We start from the raw sequence: 18,701 nt of genomic DNA, 5'->3' as shown, positions 1-18,701 counted from the left end.
GAGTTTAACCTGTATTTTCTAACTCTGTTTGGGTCATGTTTTTGGTTTTGAGATTTGGTGGTAGATACAGAGCACTTCTATGAAATGCTTCTTAAATATTTACCTCCTCTTCATTTTATTTGTTGCCTTTTGTGCTCACATTTTTATCTGTGCATGTAACCTTTGTAAAGAGACCTGCTGATTGAACAAAACAGTTTTGTTTGCAAATATCAAATGGTAATTCAAATGTTATATTATCTTCAAGAGAATGTTTGAATTTATTAACCAGCAAATATTGCATTCAGTAAGCAAGAAATGAATAATTTAAATGTCATCTCTTTATTTCCATAAAGTGTTGGCTCATCTCAACTGCTGTTTTTCTTGTTTGTTTTCTCAACAGCTCCACCGCAATACCTACAGCCATTTATTTCTGATAAAAATGTGCCATCTGAACTAGAATACATGATTATTTCCTTCAAAGAACCACACATGTATCTTCGACAATGGAACAATAGTTCTGTCTGTCAGGAGATGCAGTTCTCAGCTCAAGCAGACTGTAAACTTCTAGAGTGCAGAAATGTTACAATGCAAAGCATGGTGAAACCCTTCAGCATCTTTGGACAGATTGCAGTTTCCAGCAATGCAGTAGAAAAGCTGATTGATTGCTCTATCAACGTTGACTCAATATTTGTAAACTTTGGGCAACATGTAGTTCATTCTCTAAACACTGCAATACAAGCTTGGCAACAGGTATGTATATTCTAGAACAGTTTACAGTTTGTCTGTGTGTGATCTTTTACTAGGCACTTTATGTTATCACTTCTAATAATAAATTAAGCACAAACAAAAATGCGAGAGAATGAAGAATTTGATGGGCACCATAATATTTGGGGCCTCCTCTGTTTTGGCAAAGTGATGCATGTTATTTTTAAAACCTTTGGAGAACATGGGTTCTCTACACATGCATCAGAGATGATGCCCACATTTTTGTGACTAATGTACCACATCTGTGTGGAAAGTAACACATTCCCAGAAATTTTTTCCAAGTATTATGGCTTTAGTTTGCCAAAGCTCAACTTGGTATGTATCACATTGTCGAAGCAGCCATTGCAGAAATGAATAACCTGTGTGAGCCTTCCTCATATAAGCAGTTCATCTTTTCAAAGAGAAAAGGCAGTGAGAGGAAATTACGTGAACACAGTATAATTTAATTTTAGTCTTTCCCCCATTATCATTCTGCCATTTTGATTCACTAAAAAAGCACTCGATAATAGATTTTGTAACCAGCTAAAGACTCTTGATAATAATTTTTTACTTTTACCTTTTGTCAGAAATTATCCGTATCGAAAAAGAGTTAAGAATATACGTCTGTTTTGAATGACATATTTAAAATGGGGAACCTGCCCACGTCCACTAGCATGAAACTCATTTCACAGAATATTTGGATAATATCGATAATATGCTCAGTGATTTAATAACAAATCACCCCTGCTTCCCTTACTGATTTTCAGTATAACATTGCATTTCAATAAAGCTTGTGTTATTTAAGCTGAGACATTTCCCCACATTTTGTATGTTACAGGTATTTGTGCAGACTAACTCCCCAAGAGAAATGGTCCTTCACTCCACCCTGACCTCATGTGGGGATGGGGCAGTGGTGGGGGGGAGGGGCTTGAGTTCTAGAATTTTTATGGGAATGAACTCTTTTCTTTATATGCATGAAGACCTATACAAGACTAAGGAATTAATTACCTAACATGGCACTACAATAGCAAAGGGAAAGAAGATAACACATCTGTTTCATATTTTAAAATTCTTTTTTAAGGGCATTCCATGGTTTTCTTGCTGCAGAGGACATGCGTAAAATAAGAGCTAGTGTGATCTAAATCTTTGCAGCTGGTTCGAATAGCGATGTGAACAAAACCTCCGTGGCTCCAATTTCTGTTTTTTGTCATATTTTGAACAATGCATTTAATAAAAAACAAACCTAGAAAATATAAAAGAGTCATTGATAGAGCATTTAATCTCAGGATATTTTTGTCTTGGTATCAGGACCATTGTAAGAGGACTCATGTGTAGCAACTACTGCAAAATGGCCCTCAGAAATATCAGTTTCCTCCCAGGGTAAAAATATTCTCTTAGACACAGCTATACATATAAATAAAATACGGTGCATAAATATTTAAATGTTTTAAACCACATCAGAGTGTGAATGACTGACTGGCTAACACAGTGCCTTGAAGGAATATTCTGAGTTTTTTTAAAAATGGAATTGTATATTTGATCAAGTAGAGCCATATGTCACGTAGCATATCGCTGACAGGTACATTCTGTGAATAGTTGGTTCTGATTTATACAGGGATTTGGCAATGTTAACATGAGCCACAAGAGGATATACTTCTGTAATTGTTGCTATAATTTTCTTGTTTCCTCCCATGTCAAGCGTACTTGCCACCAAGTTTTAATGTGGTAGGCATCTCTAACCCTGTGTATTCTAAAGTAAATACAAAAATGCACTACTTTGAAATTACAGGACATTTGACATTGAAATGGGCTTATAGAGGGGTTATTAAGTTCATTGTTTCTAAGATGTTCTGAATGTGGTTTATCCCCTTTAGAGGGGAAACTTAGTTACCCAAGCTTGGGTTTTATTATGTATATAATGCTCATATACAGTATAATTATTGCCAACGAAAAACGTGAACTTAACAAGCTGGATAAGCAATTTGAGTTTTCCACATACTTTTTATCGGGTTCGTATCCGAGACAAGTCATTTGTATCCAGTGTGGATGGACCAGACAGTTGAAGCATGAAACAATTTGGCCTTTCACCTTTAGTTCACAAGTTCAAGATTAACAGAAGCCTTCATCAGTGTCTGATTTCTCTGGCTGTAGTTTTTTTTTTTTCTCTTTTGTAAATGATTAATGTTTTGTGAAACCAGATTAAGGACCCAAAATGCCACTTGCAGTTTGCTTTATATTTCCATGTCACGTTCCCACATTTGGACCAAATAGGATTTAAAGGAGATTTTTATTTAAAAATCAAGGTTGTGCTCATGTATCTTATCTTACACCATAATGATATCTCTCTTTAATTGCCCATATAACACTCTAGCACAAATCTTAAATGTAAATAAGCCATCTCTTAATTACGAAAGCATTCTGAGGTTGCGCTTTTATATGATGTCATATACAATATGTACAAATTTTTTTATAATATACTAGAATTTAAACATTCCAAGAAACGCTTAAACTTATTACAGTTATAATGAACTCCACAGATGAAGGAGCAGTAGAGAAACAGTTCCCTGAGGACTTTGAGTATTCTTTAGAAAAATGTAAACAAGCCCCTTGTGTTCTTTCATTTACATTTTTTCCTAAAACCCTCATCATTTATTAAAGGTCAGTTTTTAGAGATGAGGAAAGTAACATGATTTTTTTCTACTCAAGCCCCATCTGGTAACTTAACCTCTGTGTAACCAGCAGATTGATCCCAATTCATTATGAAAATTGAATTTCAGTCTCAGGATGTCTATCTAAGTGGGAGTTGGAATCATATCCCTTTCTTCATGTTTGTACTGTTGGACCTAACGGAGAGAAAAATGTTTACAAGGAGAGCAGTTTATGTTGATTATATAACGCTAAATGGAAAAATCTCATCAAAACTAATTGTACAATGTGACTCCAGTTTAATTAAAGGTTTACAAACCTTTAAATATGTAAGATATATAAGATAGGATTAGATAGGATAGACTAGAATAGGAACAGGCAGGACACTCAGAAGTGAAAAATTGCTGGAAAAAAAATTCTCCAAAATGTTCACAGCAGTTATCCCTGAGTATAAAATTAGAGACTTTGTTTTTAAAAATCAGTACTTTCTGTATTTTCTGATTTTTATACTGGGAACATATATTACACTTGTAATTTTAAAAGTTAAATTTACTCATGTTTGTTTCATAAGTGTTTATTGAGTACTTATGTGTCAGGCATTATGCTGACTACAGGAGCAAAAGTTGTAACTAACAAAAACCTGGTTCCTGCCCTTATGCAGCATAGAGTCTAATGATGGAGACAACAATGACCCATAATCATGCAAATAATTACTCAGTCCCAATAGGGATCAGTGCTTTTAAGGCAAAATACATAGTGCTGTGTGAGCATAAAATAGAGGGACCTAAGGTGATCCGGGAGGATCTCAGGAGGCTACTTTACTCTGAGGGCATGACCTGAAAACAGGAACCTGAAAGCTGAGTTGGAAGAAATTAGTCAAGCAAGGAGGAAAAGAGGTCCAAGCAGAAGAAAGGCACTGAGGCAGGAAGGAGTTTGATGCGTTGGATGAATTGAAAGGAGGCCAGTGCGGCGTTGGAGCGGCTGAAAAGGGCTGGTGGAGCTGGGGCCTAGCAGGCAAACGGAGAGTGGTTCAAGATGCAGCAGGGGCCAGATCAGGCAGAACGCCTAAAACCCACGGGCCGTCCAGTTTTGAAATCATAGCTCATGATTAAAAGCCACAGCAAAAAGTAATATGGTAGGCGGCAGATAATTACTGGTTATAACTGCTTCAGTCTCACTTAGCCAGAGACTCCTTTTATGATTCCTGTGGTTGTCAGGCAAGGTTCCACTCCATGAGAATAGAGAGGTTTGGTGAGAATAGGTGGATGATAGAGCGAACGCTTTAGGAGACCCTCAAGGGTATCTAGAAGAATGAGGTATTTCAGGGCCTCTTCACCGACTGCAGCTGTAGAGCTCTGCCTGCCCACTTTAGGGGCCTTCTGGATGATTAGGAAGGGATTGTACCTCCCAAGATAATGTTCTCATGAGGTTCTAGATCAGGTCTTGGTCCAGGCTGGATTCCAGGTGTGTTCATCCATAGACTCCTTGGCTTCAGGCCGTGTAGTCACTTAAATTTCTATGCTCATGAGTGGCATATCCCTTTTTACTCTCCCTCCCCTCAGTAAAATGGCAAATGACAGAGTGTGGCATTGTGACATTATTTAGATCCACAACCAGGAAATAGAAGCCAACTGGAGAAGCATCAGTTACATATTACCTCCCATTGTCTGCAGATTCAGTGGCTAGTTAAGATATTTTTCTTGCATTCTCAAGTTAACCATTTATTTAGCTATTCTTTTCATTTACCAAAGGTATGTTTATTATTTTTTAAGCCATAAGCTAACCAAAGTGATAAAAGAGTAAGCACAGAAATGCTCTATCACATTGCCAGTGCTTCGATGTAACAGCAACCAGTGGAGATACCATTAAGTTGAGAAGGAGGTACCAACACAGGAACGTATTACTAATTTGCTGAACCTTAGTAGATTAATGGAAGACATTTGCTGATTGATTATTAGCTGAAACAGACACCAACAACTGTTTTTCAGCTAACGTTTTTTGTCTTGAAAACTGCAGCTTGGCTTATACTGACTCTGAAGTTGATCTGTTTTGTGTGTTCAGCCTCTTAACAATAGCGGGAAAGCTATGGTTTTATTTACATCTCTCGCTGAGCAGATTTACACACACACATCCACCCTCCCCCTCAAGGGAACTGGGGATGTATTACCTAAATGATCCTTACTTTCTGTAGGGTACAAACTGTGGCTTTGGTAATTGGTCTTGATTGTCAAGTTTAGAAGGCCAGGAACATGGTAATTCTAGCCTGTGGTACTCTGCTCAAAAACGTGCGCTACCCAGTACAGCATTCTTTGTAGCATGTTAATTCATTTAAAAATGTTAAAAGTTTGAAGGATCTCATTGTTCTTTTACTCTTCTGTGTGTATGATTTATTTTGCAGGAATATAAATCAAAACATATTCTTGGAACATTTAAGATCTCTTTAAGGTATTTTTTGTGCTTATCCTGGAAGTATAGAATACTTTGTATACCAGAGCTAATGACAACAGATCTTTTAGTATTTCTGTGTTGTAACAATCGCCACTGGGCAGACAGCTGCCAAACATCTTGCAATTAATCTGATGCACATTGGCTTTCGTATTCTTTTTCTTTCAGAATAAATGCCCTGAGGTAGAGGAGTTGGTCTTCAGCCATTTTGTGATCTGTAATGACACACAGGAGACACTGCGGTTTGGCCAGGTGGATACTGATGAAAATATTCTGCTGGCCAGTCTCCATAGTCACCAGTACAGCTGGCGCTCTCACAAATCCCCACAGGTATTTGAGAAACAGCCTTACAAACACAGCAGTTTTTAAGGTTGCGGATTCATTTCTTCTGCATTTGTGTGCCTGTGTCTAGTTATTTCCCTTTTTAAGTCTCCCACGGGGTCGCACAGTATGGCTACATCTGACAGAAACTCAGAAATGTTTAGAGGAGGGAGCACAGTGTACCCATGCTCCTCTTGGAGTGGACGTTCTCTTGTTCAGCGTAGGTGCTCTTAAGGGAGCCTGGTGTGGTGATTATGACGTTGAACTGTAGAGCCAGAGTACGTCAGCTTGGATCCTGGCTCTGAATTACCTCGCTTTGCTTTCATACTTCAGTTTTCTCATGTGTAAATTGGGGATAATAATAGTACCTGTTTCATAGGGTCATGAGAACTAAATAAGTTAATATGGACAAGGCACTAAAATAGTGCTTGATATACTATAAACATTGTATGTTGGGTATTATTTTTCATTTGTTTATTCAGATTCTTACTGTGTATATAGTCTGTGGCAGTCATGTCTTAGGCACTGGGGATTCAAAGGCAGAGAAGTCTTAGTCCTTGCCCTCCAATGACAGCTCACCGTCTGTGACAAAATGAGCACAATGACAGACTATGCCCAAGGGAGCACTGAGAAAAGACATACCAAAGGATGTCTGTTTTCCAAGTAGTATAATTCCATTTTCCTGTCACTTTAGATGGGAATAATTAGAGGGATGTGCCCTGCAGGGATAACTGAGGATGAATTAAATACAAAGATGATGTCTTAAATGAGTAAAAGAAATCCTAGGAAATACTCTCAAGAATAATGTATTTCTAAAACTCTGGGTAATAAGGAAACTACTGTCTGCTTATGATTAAAAGAAAGTCATTAGATTAGAGAGTTTTCCCGTCTCGTCTATAGACCAGCTTTAGAATATGTTACACCCTCAGCTATTTTCTTTTTTTCAGTAGCTCGATTCTGATTTCTTACTTGCTTTTTCATCATATTGCCACACTATTAGTATAAAATTTGGAAAAGTAGATATAGTGCAGTTCTTCTTAAGTCTGTTTAATTCTGGGTATTCTAACAGGACATTAAGACATCATATCTCCTTTTCTAATAAACGTTCTTACAAAAATGTCGCATATGATATGATATTGCACTTGTATTTTTAGAATGAATGACATTCCCTTCTTTTCTTTTCTTTTTATTTTATTTTATTTTATTTATTTATTTGTGGCTGAATTGGGTCTTTGCTGCGCGTGGGCTTTCTCTAGTTGTGGCGAGCGGGGACTACTCTTCATTGCAGTGCAGGGGCTTCTCACTGCAGTGGCTTCTCTTGTGGAGCACAGGCTCTAGGTACGTGGGCTTCCGTAGTTGCAGCACATGAGCTCAGTAGTTGTGGCTCGCAGGCTCTAGAGCACAGGCCTCAGTAGTTGTGGCACATGGGCTTAGTTGCTCCACAGCATGTGAGATCTTCCCAGACCAGGGCTCGAACCCGTGTCCCCTGCATTGGCAGGCGATTCTTAACCACTGCGCCACCAGGAAAGCCCATGCCCTTATTTTCTAATCCTCCTTTTGAGAAATGTCTGTGTAAGTGAGTTTTTAAGTCGTTTGGTTGTTTACCCCTTGTAACATCATTAAAAGACAATTGGTTGGTTGGTTGGTTCGTTTCAAAAATAAGTAATTTTTTTCTTATTAATTGCAAAAGTAAGAACATAGAGCAGATATATAAACCAAGAAAGGAAAACGAAAAAGACCACCTATAATTCCAACCACCCAGAGGCAATCCATGTTGTACAGCCTTTTAGAGCTTTGAAAGGCTTCTATGATCATTGCATTCCCAGAAATGAACTAGTAGTGATGGGAAAGAAACCTCTGAGAAGGTGCAGTAATGTGTGATCGTATACTGTACCTGTAGCCACTTCACCCATTCATACACACACGCTGCAGGCCTTAGCCAATAAAAAGCAAAGCAGAGGAAGCTTACCTCCCTTCAAAGTCATTTTAAGCTGCATAGACTACCGTGGCCCTCAGTGACCCTCAAGATTCCCTGGAGACTGGAGCCAGGATGGGAAAGGTGATCGTAAGAACAGAAGGCTCAGGGGTGTGGAGGAACAGTAGTCTTCATGTTATGGATGTATGGTTTCTAGATGGGAAGGACATAAACAGGAAAAAAGAATGGCTAACCGCTGCCACACTATACCTTTCATATTTATACTCTTCTGCACTTGGGTCTTTTTGTATTTATTACTAGTCTTGTTTTCATAATATCCCTGTGTGATTTGTATTTTTTGTTACACATATTTTATAGGTAAGGAGACAGAAATGTTAAGCTAAGATGGTGATAGAGATGGATCTGAATCCCATGTCTTCACTCTCAATATAGTGTTATTTCCACAACATTGTCAAACTCTCCTAGGTTTTGGCAGCATGATTCGTCTGTTAGAAGAGCCAAATGGTGAGGTTTTAAGAGAAGGGCTGAGAAGTCACTGGTATAATACTCTACATTTAAAGCTAGACTAATATGGGATTCTTGGTACAAGCATGAACCCTTGCAAAGCTTTAAGGACCAAAAACAATAAGAACCTTTTAATGACAAACTGGAAACATAAGACAGGTATCAAACTTTTTTTTCCTCTTTTTAATTTGTAACTGCATCCTCTGGATACAAATTTTAAGATGAGCTACAGTCATTATAATCTTTAGACTAAAACTTAGATTGTATTTGTAAAAGGTGTCTCTTTACTACAGCTACCTATGCTACGTAAAGAAATGTGTTTTAGGACCCTCTGAAGCCAGAGAGGTCTTAGTGGGCCCAGAGGGTCTTCATGGAATTCCATACACACACAATTGCAAATTCTGCTGTGTTCTAATGAGAGGTTACATCTGAGGATCAGAAAAGCTAACCACTTAGCTTCAAACTGCACCTGGAGGTAGTCATAGACTCACAAGTGAGCAAACTGTTCCTTTTTCCAGACTCCAAGTCATAATCCTGCACTGCCCAGCAGCTTGGTTTTAGGAACATTTGTGTCTGCATGTTTATGCTACCTTGGGTGTTAGTCAATTCATAGTCTCAGGGAGGATTTCTAAAGTTCAGAGAACTTAACTCTGCTAAACAATGTAGCTTATATTGCAGAGATCAAGAAAGTGGCAATGACACCTGGAAAGGTTTCAAAGAGGTCAACATGTCATAGAACCACACAGGAGGTTGCTATCAACAGTAAGTCCCAACAGGATGGAAAAAAATATAGACACAACCAATTCCAGAAATCCAAAGCTGAAAAACCTTTTAGAATTGAAATGTTATAAACTCTCCTTATAGTTTCTAACACATGCTCTGAGGCAGAATCACTTAAAATGCTGGGTATCCCACAACAGTTGCTTGCCTAAGCAAACAAAGGAAAAACAAAACTTTTTCCTAGGGAATAATTGAACATATTCAGCTGCACAGTCATATATGCCACCACAAAGGGCCCTTAAATATTCCAATTCAGTAGACTTCAGATAAGGTTGGACGAGAACAGTAACCAGTCCTTTACTGAGAAGTGCTTCACATTATATGAAGTTGAATCTAAGGACTGGATATGTGAGTTTATGGAATCTTTCCCCAGAATATGGGCAGTATATGCAGCTCAGAGTCAAGGGAAGCTTTGTTTAATTTAGCCAGACTGACTTTAGTGGCGCTTCCATCATAGTAGGACTTGTGTGTAGGCTGTTCAAGTTAACTTCCTTTTCTGGTTAAGAGAGAGCACTGTTAGGTAATTAAACTGCTTGAAAAAGGAATGCCTCTATCTTGTATGTAAGGAATTACATTTGCTTTTACCCTCAAAACATGCCCAATTTAGGGCTTCCCTGGTGGCGCAGTGGTTGAGAGTCCGCCTGCCTGCCAATGCAGGGGACACGGGTTTGTGCCCGGTCCGGGAAGATTCCACATGCCGCGGAGTGGCTGGGCCCATGAGCCACGGCCGCTGGGCCTGCGCCTCTGGAGCCTGTGCTCCGCAACGGGAGAGGCCACAACAGTGAGAGCCCCGCGTACCATTAAAAAAAAAAAAAAAAAAACCATCAGTCAAGGTGAAAATGAGCTCTAGACAGAGCTATAGAAAATAACAAAATATTGCTCCGAAATGGATATTGTAGGAAGTTTTATAAGCTTGTGAAAATGGCAGATATTTAAAAATGCGAAATGCAACAAGGTAAGAATCAATTTGGAAGAGCAGCAGAGCATCTGGGAAATACTCATCAAAGTAATCAGATTTAAGGAAGAAAATGTAAATCAGATGTTAGTTTCATCAGGCAGAGATGGGCCAACTTTTTTGTGTAGGGCCAGACAGTGAATATTTTAGGCTTTCAGGGCCTTAGAGCCTCTCTCAGAGCTATTCAACTCTGTACAAAAGCAATGATAACAAATGAGTTTGACTATGTGCCATAAAATTTTAAAATTTATTTTAAATGAGTGTGACATAAATTTTAAAAATTTTAAATAAAATTCTATTTATAGACAACGAAATTTGAAGTTCAGTAATTTTCACACATCACAAACTAGTATGCTTCTTTTGACCTTTTTCAACCATCTGAAAATGTAAAAAACACTCTTAGCTCACAGGCTATACAAAAATAGGTGGTGTACCACATTTGGCCCAGAAGCCATGCCTGATTTGCTAACCCCTGCTCTCAGGTCTCTCAGTGGACAAAATTCAGGAGACTAAAGGTTTGATATAAAATTGTCTTTGTTCTGATCTAAATGGGATTCCCATCACTTGAAAACTTGGTAGCATTTTTCAGAAATTATGAAATGACAGGTAATAGTTTAAATCTAACACTTGTAAAATCAACCTGTGCTTACCACATAACAGTAAAATATTTGTATTGTTCTTGTTTTCAGCCCATATAGACAGGAAGTTCCGCAGTTCTCTATTTTTGGATGTAAAAATATTTAAAAGTGAGATCTGATCATTTTTCCTCCTGCCTAAAGGAAAAGTGATGGTTTTTTGAGTATCTACCTATGTTAAGGAAATTCCAGCCAGTTGTCAATTTTATTGGCTAGACTGTCATTTCTCACTCAGTCACCACTCTTTCCATATCCATTTATATAGTGTATGTGCACACATATACCTAGAGAATGAGCACATTTCTTGTTGCCACAGTCACAAGTTAAAAAATTTAAAAGTAGACTTAGGGACGCAGGTAAATATCCTGTGTTGGCAAAACTGTTCAAACCAATAAATTTGTCAAGTGTTTGCCCCTGCTATTATATTATATGGCACACAGCATATCAGAGTTTGCTTAGAAAGGGCAATGAAAAGGCACTCTTACACACTGAAAGTGCAGATGGAATTGATACTTCCTTTCTAGAAAGCAATTTGATAAAAAGCATTATCGCTATTAAAATGGTCATAGCCTTTGACCCAGTAAATCTCCTACTAGTAATCTACTCTCAGGAAACAATCCAAATTAAAGCAAAGGTTTATACACAAAAATGTTTATTATAATTTGACTTATACCATCAAAAAATCAAAATGTTCACTTTTAAAGAAATAGGTATGTAAAATCTGGCGTATCTATGAGATGAACTTTTATGGGACCTTTAAATTTTTACATAGGAAGGTGAAGTGCTACCATATCATATCAGTCAGAAAAGCAGAACATAAAATTCTACACATACAATATGATCTTAACAATGTAAGAAAAAATGCATAGAAAAATACTGGAAAATATGTCAAAATACTGGAAGATATGTCAAAATGTTACCAGTGGTTGCCTCTGAATGGTGTATTTTTTTAAGGTGGTATTTTTCCAATGTATTACATTTTTATATACTTCTCAACTTTTTAAAATAAAGGATATAGATTATTAAATCAGAGAGAAGTTAAGTAAAAACCCTGAAAATATTTATATATAGACTAAAAGACAGGAATTTCAAATGCTAATTAGAACAGTGGCAAGTGTAATGACATTGTTGGCCAAAAAGTTCGTTCGGGTTTTCGTAGCATGCCATGGAAAACCGCAAACGAACTTTCTGGCCAGCCCAATATATCAAGAATGGTTATTTTTAATGTTTCTCTTATGAACTATTGCAATAGTTTTTATCAGTTATTCTCTTAGTTACATCTTTGCCCCACTTCAATCTACCTTGCAGACTACAACTCATTTTCCTAAATGTTTTGATACTTTCCTGTCCAAAAATATTTACAGCCTCCATCATCATCTATTAAATATACCCAAGCTATCTGGCATCCAGGGCCTGCCTCAGTCTACTCACAAGCCCTCCTCTCTGCCATTATTTCTTTCTAGCTGCTTGTTTGGTCTCCTTCCCTCCCATTCATTTTTAATCAATAAGTGATCATTTCTTGTGACCTATTGTGTGTAATTAAATATGTACATTTTTCTAAGAAACTTACTGTCTGATGAGGGAGTCAGAAAAGTAAACAAATTATTATAGACATGATCTATATCTATGAGGATATTGTGGCATCCAGACAGGGAGAAATGATGGGTAACTGAATTAAAACACTAGCCATAGGGAAGAAGAGCAAGAGACCAGGAAATACAATCAACTGCATCTGGATATGGACATGGTCTTAATGAGAACTCAAAGAAAATGTTTCCTAACATGAGGAGGGGAATCTGCCAAGGCTTCCTAGTGGAAGGCATGTTTGTACTGAATTTTCATGTTTAAATAAGTGTTAGGTCAGGGAAAGGCAGTGGGGAAGCGGTTCCAGGTAAAGGAAACAACATGTGTGAAAGCCACAGAGGCATGAAACAACATGGCATGGTAGGACTTGACTAATTTGGCTACAGTGTAGAGTACATGTGTGGAATTGCCAGACAGTAAAGTAGATGAAGGCCATGAGGGCCCTTGTATGCTGTGCACATGAGGCAGAACCAGGGAGACAGGCAGGCAGGCAGCATGCCATGTTCAAGGGAATTCAGGTTTTGTTCAGAATAAACTCAGGCATAAATTTGCATGCCATGCTGAAGAGATGTGTGCTAGGAAACTGGCTCTTTGGTGGTGATGGGAATACCCTGATTTGCAGGGTTGGCCGATTATCATGGTGAAAGTACTCCTACCATCGCTGATTTCAAGCTACCAATGATTTAACAACCAGCTCACAAGATTCCTGAATGTTTAGCAATACTTTTTCACAAACAAGTATGAGCCAGCTCCAACACACCACTGTTTGGAGGAGTTATGTTCTGAAGAGCCTGGCTGTCCATTTTGAGGAGATACAACTAAATGTGATGGGCAGCTTTTGGCTACTGAAGGATTTTAAGTAGAGTCCTCACAGGATCACAGTTGCATTTTGGAAAGATTGCCGTCGTGTAGTTGAGAAGACAGTCTAGAGGAGGCTGAGAATACATGCAGAGGGTTGTATGGGCACCACTGTATAGCCCAGGAATGAGAGAGATTATAGTAACTGAGCCAAGACAGAGTAGAAGTCAGAGACTGGTGAAAATGCCTAACAGACTGATCTTTCTGTGAATAACAGCTATAAATTGTGAGCAAAACACAAAACAACTACCTCTGGAGACGAACAAAGGCAGGCAGATTTTGGAGGTGAATAGAATCTTCGAGCAAGTAACCTGCACAGAACGATTTACCCATTTTTTGTTGGCTTTGCTCTGAGGGCAACCACAGTTGTAGCAGTGCAGGGGTGGCCCACTGTCTTTCTGGCCCAAGGTACCAGGTGAAAGAGCTCAGGCAACCAAGGCTGCTAGACAGTGAGGAGAAAATCTTGGAAAATGGAAAGCCAGAGAATGGGAAAATAATATGTTGAAATTTGGCCCACCTGTCTGCTTACTACTGAACCACACATGCATGGGGCAGACTGAAAGCAGATTGTACCCAAGGCTTAAAGAACTGAATTAATCTGCACTGCCACTCACCCAGGTGTAAGAGTTTTAGTTTGACTCTAAACAAATTAATTACCTGTTAAAAATATTAACACTCTGGAGGAATTATAAGAGAATCCAGAGTGTCCACAACATAGCATCATTTACAGTGTCCACAATATGACCCCAAATTACTTGACAGATGTCAAGAATCTCAAAAAAAACAAAAAAGTTACTCAATTTCAAGGGAAAGATAATTAACAGATTCCAACACCAATGTGACCCAGAGGTTGGGATTATCAGGCATATATTGTACTTTAAAGCAACTATGGCAACAGTAAAGGAATTTTACAGGTATAATTAATTTCTAAATTAGTTGATTTTTTTAACATTTTTTCAATTGAAGTATAGTTGATTTACAATATAATATTAGTTTCAGGTATACAACACAGTAGTTCAAATTTTTTTATAGATTATACTCCATTTAAAGTTATTATAAAATATTAACTATATTCCCTGTGCTGTACAATATATCCTTGTTGTTTATTTATTTTATACATAGTAGTTTGTGCTTCTTAATCCCCTACCCCTATCTTGCCCCTTCCCCCTTCTCTTCTCCCACTGGTAACCACTATTTCTCTATATCTGTTAGTTGTCTTTTAGTTAATCAAAACAGAGATGATTCTAGGTGGGCTAATTTAATCAGGTAAAAGCACTAAAAGAGAGACTGGACCCTTTTGTGAGGAGAGAGAGAGAGATACATACATTCCTCCTGGCCTTGAAGAAGCAAATTACCATGTTGCAGCTGCCTATGAAGAGGACCATGGGGCAGGGAGCTGTGGGAAGCCACCAGCATCTGCAGGTGGCTGCCAGTGCTGGTTATTAAAAAGTCAAAGCCCGCATCATATAGACACCGGAGAATAAATTCTGCCAACAACCTGAGTGAGCTTGGAAGCGGATTCTTCCCAAGTCAAACCTCTAAATAAGAATGCAGCCCAGCTGACACCTCAGTTGCAATCTTGTGAGACCATAAGCAGATAACCCAGCTAAGCTCTGCTTGGACTCCTGACCCACAGACACTGTGAGATAATAAATGTGAGTTGTTTTAAGCTGCCAAATTTGTAGTAATTTTTTACTCAGCAATAAAAATACAACATGACACAAGAAAAAAGTCAGTAAACTTGAAGATGGATCACTAGAAATCATCAAATCTGAAGAAGAGAGGAAAAAAAAGATTCAAACAAAATGAATAGAACTGCAGGGACCTGTGGGACAATTTCAAAAGATCTAATATATGAGTAATTGTAATGAGAGACTGAGAGGAGAAAGACAGAATGGGGCTCCAAAAATTAAAGAAATAATCTCAGAAAATTTCCCAAACTTTGTGAAAGACAGAAATTTACAGAGCCAAGAAGCTCAGGAAAAACTCCAAACAGATGTTTAAAAGAAATTCACACCCAGGCACATCATAATGAAACTACTGAAAACCAAAGATAAAGAGAAAACCTTGAAGCAGCCAGAGTTAAACTATAGGGGAAACCACAATTCAAATAACTACTGACTTTTCTTTGTATATAGTGGAGGCTAATAGACAGTGGAACAAAATCTTTAACATGCTAAGAGAAGGTTTATTAAGGAGAAATCCATTTGGAAGATATTTTGGAGGTTATAATCACCAGGATTTGGTAATTGACCATGGAAGAGAAGGGCCTGGATCGACTCCAAGGTTTCAGACTTAGGGGACAGGTTGGTGGTGTTGTACTTGGCCACAACAGGGAACTGAGTAGGAGGACAGTGTTTTCCATACAGAGAATGGGGCAGATGTGAGAGCACAGCACAGGGTCCCTAAAGTCCATTTTGGACACATTTGAGTTTTAGGTTACTTTGGAGGCAGGAAGGATGATATATTAGAAACAGCACAGATTTGAAGCTGTAAACACCTGGATTTCCCTCCTAAGGTTTTTTAGCTGCGTAAAATTGGACAGTGTCGTAATTCCTTGGAGCTTCAGCTTCCTCTTCTGCAAAATTAAGAAGTTACTGTGAATATCCCATGAAATTACATTTATAAGGTGCCTACTAAAGAACTCAGCTCTGTGTATCCAAAGGTGGCTTTCCTTTCCTTTCTCATTTCTAACCAGACCTCCAAGTGGCCATGTTGAATAGGCAAATTGAATGTAATGGTCTGGAGCTCAGAAGAATAGTCTGGGCTAGAGGTAAAGATTTGGCCTCTCCTCAATGCCTAGGTAGCAGTGGGAATAGACACGAATGCCCAAGGAAAGAGTGCTAAGATCAGAGGATGTTATGAGTTAGCTCTTGCTGTAGAAAAATGTACAGTGGTGGTACAGGCGTAGGATAACTATTATAGATACTCCCGTTCATAGGAGGAGAAAATGGGAGACACATGGGAGTTACTGATCCATAGAAATTCTGAAATCAAACAGGTAAATGTTGGAAGTTTCTTAATCAGTAATCATTCATACTGCTGCTTGGGAATAATTTTCCATGGCTCCTGGCTTTGGACTTTTGGCTCAAACCTCTATGTCATCCATCCTTTTCCATGAGAAAAATATCCTTTGCTCTTCATAGTTTTCTCAGCCTGCATTCTACCAGTTGAATTATGAAAGTTTAAAGGCCCCTTTACATTTTGTACTGTCTTAGTCTCTTTCAGTCTAAGTTGGCAGTGTTTCTGCCAGTATAATTCTTTAAAGAACACTGTAGGTCTCTTGTTAATCTTACAGTGCTTTGGTTCAGCACTGTGGACAAAATCACACCCACATCTCTTCAAGACAGTTCCTTCTCTGCTTTGGGATTCTGCCCACACTGCTGGGGGACATCACCCTTAAGTGTTTCAGAAGCCCTATTGTTTGAATAGTTCATTGAGACACCAATTTAGATCTTCCTGAGATCTTAACAGAGGATTTTACAACCACATCCTTAGCTTCATTCCCTAGACCCAGCTTTCCTGGCTGTGTCCTGGATTTGATCTTTGCCTGGAAGCTCTTTCTTGATTTTTAACATCATTTCCATCTGGAAGGCTAGAAATTTTCAAAACTAGCAAGTCCTGGCTCCTGTTTATCTAACAGTTCTTCCTCATGCGTGTATCGTTCCTCTTGGACTTTGATATAAGCAGCAGATAAGAGCCAGGAGGCACTTCAACACTGCCTGGAAATCTCCTTAGCTAGATCACATGGTTTATTAGGCACATTTTCTGCTTTCCATGTTACTGCAGGTTATGGTGTTGCTGAACTCTCTGCCACTGCATAACAAGAAACCCCTTTCCTCCAGTTTCCAGTAACATTTTCCTCACTTCCTCACTGGCAGCCTCCTCTAAGGCCACCAAGTTTCAATTAATAGTATCTTTGAAGCACCTTAGATATTCACTAATACTCTCAAGTCTTTCTGGTTTTTGTGCACAGGCCTGCTCCAGTGCCCCGCCCCACCCCATTTTAGGCTTTTGTTACAGTAGCACCCCACTTGCGGGTACCACACTCTGTATTAGTTACATATTGCTGTTTAACAAATTACTCCACAACTTGAGTAAGTAAAACAACAAACATTTATTATCTCGGTTTCATTAGCCAAGAACTTTGGGAGTGGTTTACCTGGGTGGTTCTAGCTCAGAGTCTCTGATAAGGCTGTAGTCAAGACATTAGCTAGAACTGCAATCATCTAAAGGCTTGACTGGGCTGGAGGATCCATTTCCAAAATGGCTCCCTCATATGGCTCTTGGCAACCTCAGCTCCTTGCTACAAGGATCTCTCCAAAGAGTTGCTTGAGTACTCTCAAGACATAGCAGCTGGCTTCCCCCAGATCAAGTTATCCAAGATAGAACAAGACAAAAGCCACAGTGTCTTTTATGACCTAGGCTCAGAAGTCATTAATTATCATTTCTGTAATATCCTAGTGGTTGTCCAGATCAGCCCTATTCATTGTGGGAGGGGACTACACAAAGACACAAATAAAAGGAGACATGGATCATTGGGGCTGTCTTGGGGCTGAGCTGCCATAAGGATTTAAACCCCATAGAATTTAGGGGTTAGGCTGAGGAATGGGATCCATTGAAGAGGAATAAGAGGAAGAAAGAAAACCAAGACATGGCAGGAAAACTGGGACATAATCGTGTTCTAAGAGCCAAGGAGACTATCTAGAAGGATAGAATTATCAGTGTCATATGCCATAAGGAGATTGAGTGAAGCAAGAACTGGGGAGACCATTGTATCAGGCAATTGGGAGGTCACTGATAGCTCAAGGAAAGCATTTTCACTGGCAAGATAGGGATAGAAATCAGATTGAGTGGGTTGAAAAATGAATGGGAGGTGAGGAAACAGGGAGAATGAGCATGAATTTTTTTTTTTTTAATCTTGATTGGGTGTTAGCTAGAGAAAGCTGCAGGGTCAAGCAAGGATTTTAAATTAAAGTACCTTAGGCATGTTCAAATATGAGCAGAAGTAAATAGCAGATAGGTTGGTGATGCAGAAGAGAGGAAGAATGATTAACAGCATCAGGTCCCAGAAGGGAGCAGAAGAAGGCATCCAGATCACAAGTAGAAGGATTGACCCTGGATGGAATGAGGTTTATACCAAATATCTATTGCTGCTTAACAAACCACCATAAAACTTCAGTGACCTTAAAAGATTTATTAGCTCATGAGTGTGTTGGTCAGAAATCTAGGTGCACTTAGTTAAGAGGTTCTTCTGCTGATCTCAGCTGGGCTCACTCATGAGGCTGCAGTCACATGGTAGGCCAGCTGGGGC

At 38.8% G+C, this 18,701-nt stretch overlaps 1 protein-coding gene across 14 annotated transcripts in view; it reads left to right on the top strand.

The window, feature by feature from the left end:
• Nucleotides 1-18,701, top strand: part of VPS13B (vacuolar protein sorting 13 homolog B) — a 795,150-nt gene that overhangs the window by 699,227 nt on the left and 77,222 nt on the right. For all 14 annotated transcript variants that reach the window (XM_089898526.1, XM_089898529.1, XM_089898532.1 and 11 more), the window contains 2 exons: nt 380-729; nt 5,983-6,144. In XM_089898526.1, coding sequence (XP_089754652.1) covers nt 380-729; nt 5,983-6,144 — 512 coding nt within the window. The remainder of the gene's footprint in view (nt 1-379; nt 730-5,982; nt 6,145-18,701) is intronic.

The sequence above is a fragment of the Delphinapterus leucas genome, chromosome 17, assembly GCF_059928025.1.
Source record: "Delphinapterus leucas isolate spDelLeu-1000000601 "Yukka" chromosome 17, BTC_Dleu_Yukka2, whole genome shotgun sequence".
Taxonomy (NCBI): Eukaryota; Metazoa; Chordata; class Mammalia; order Artiodactyla; family Monodontidae; genus Delphinapterus; species Delphinapterus leucas.
Note: the sequence above shows the minus strand (reverse complement) of the source record. Positions and strands in the feature narration are given on the sequence as shown.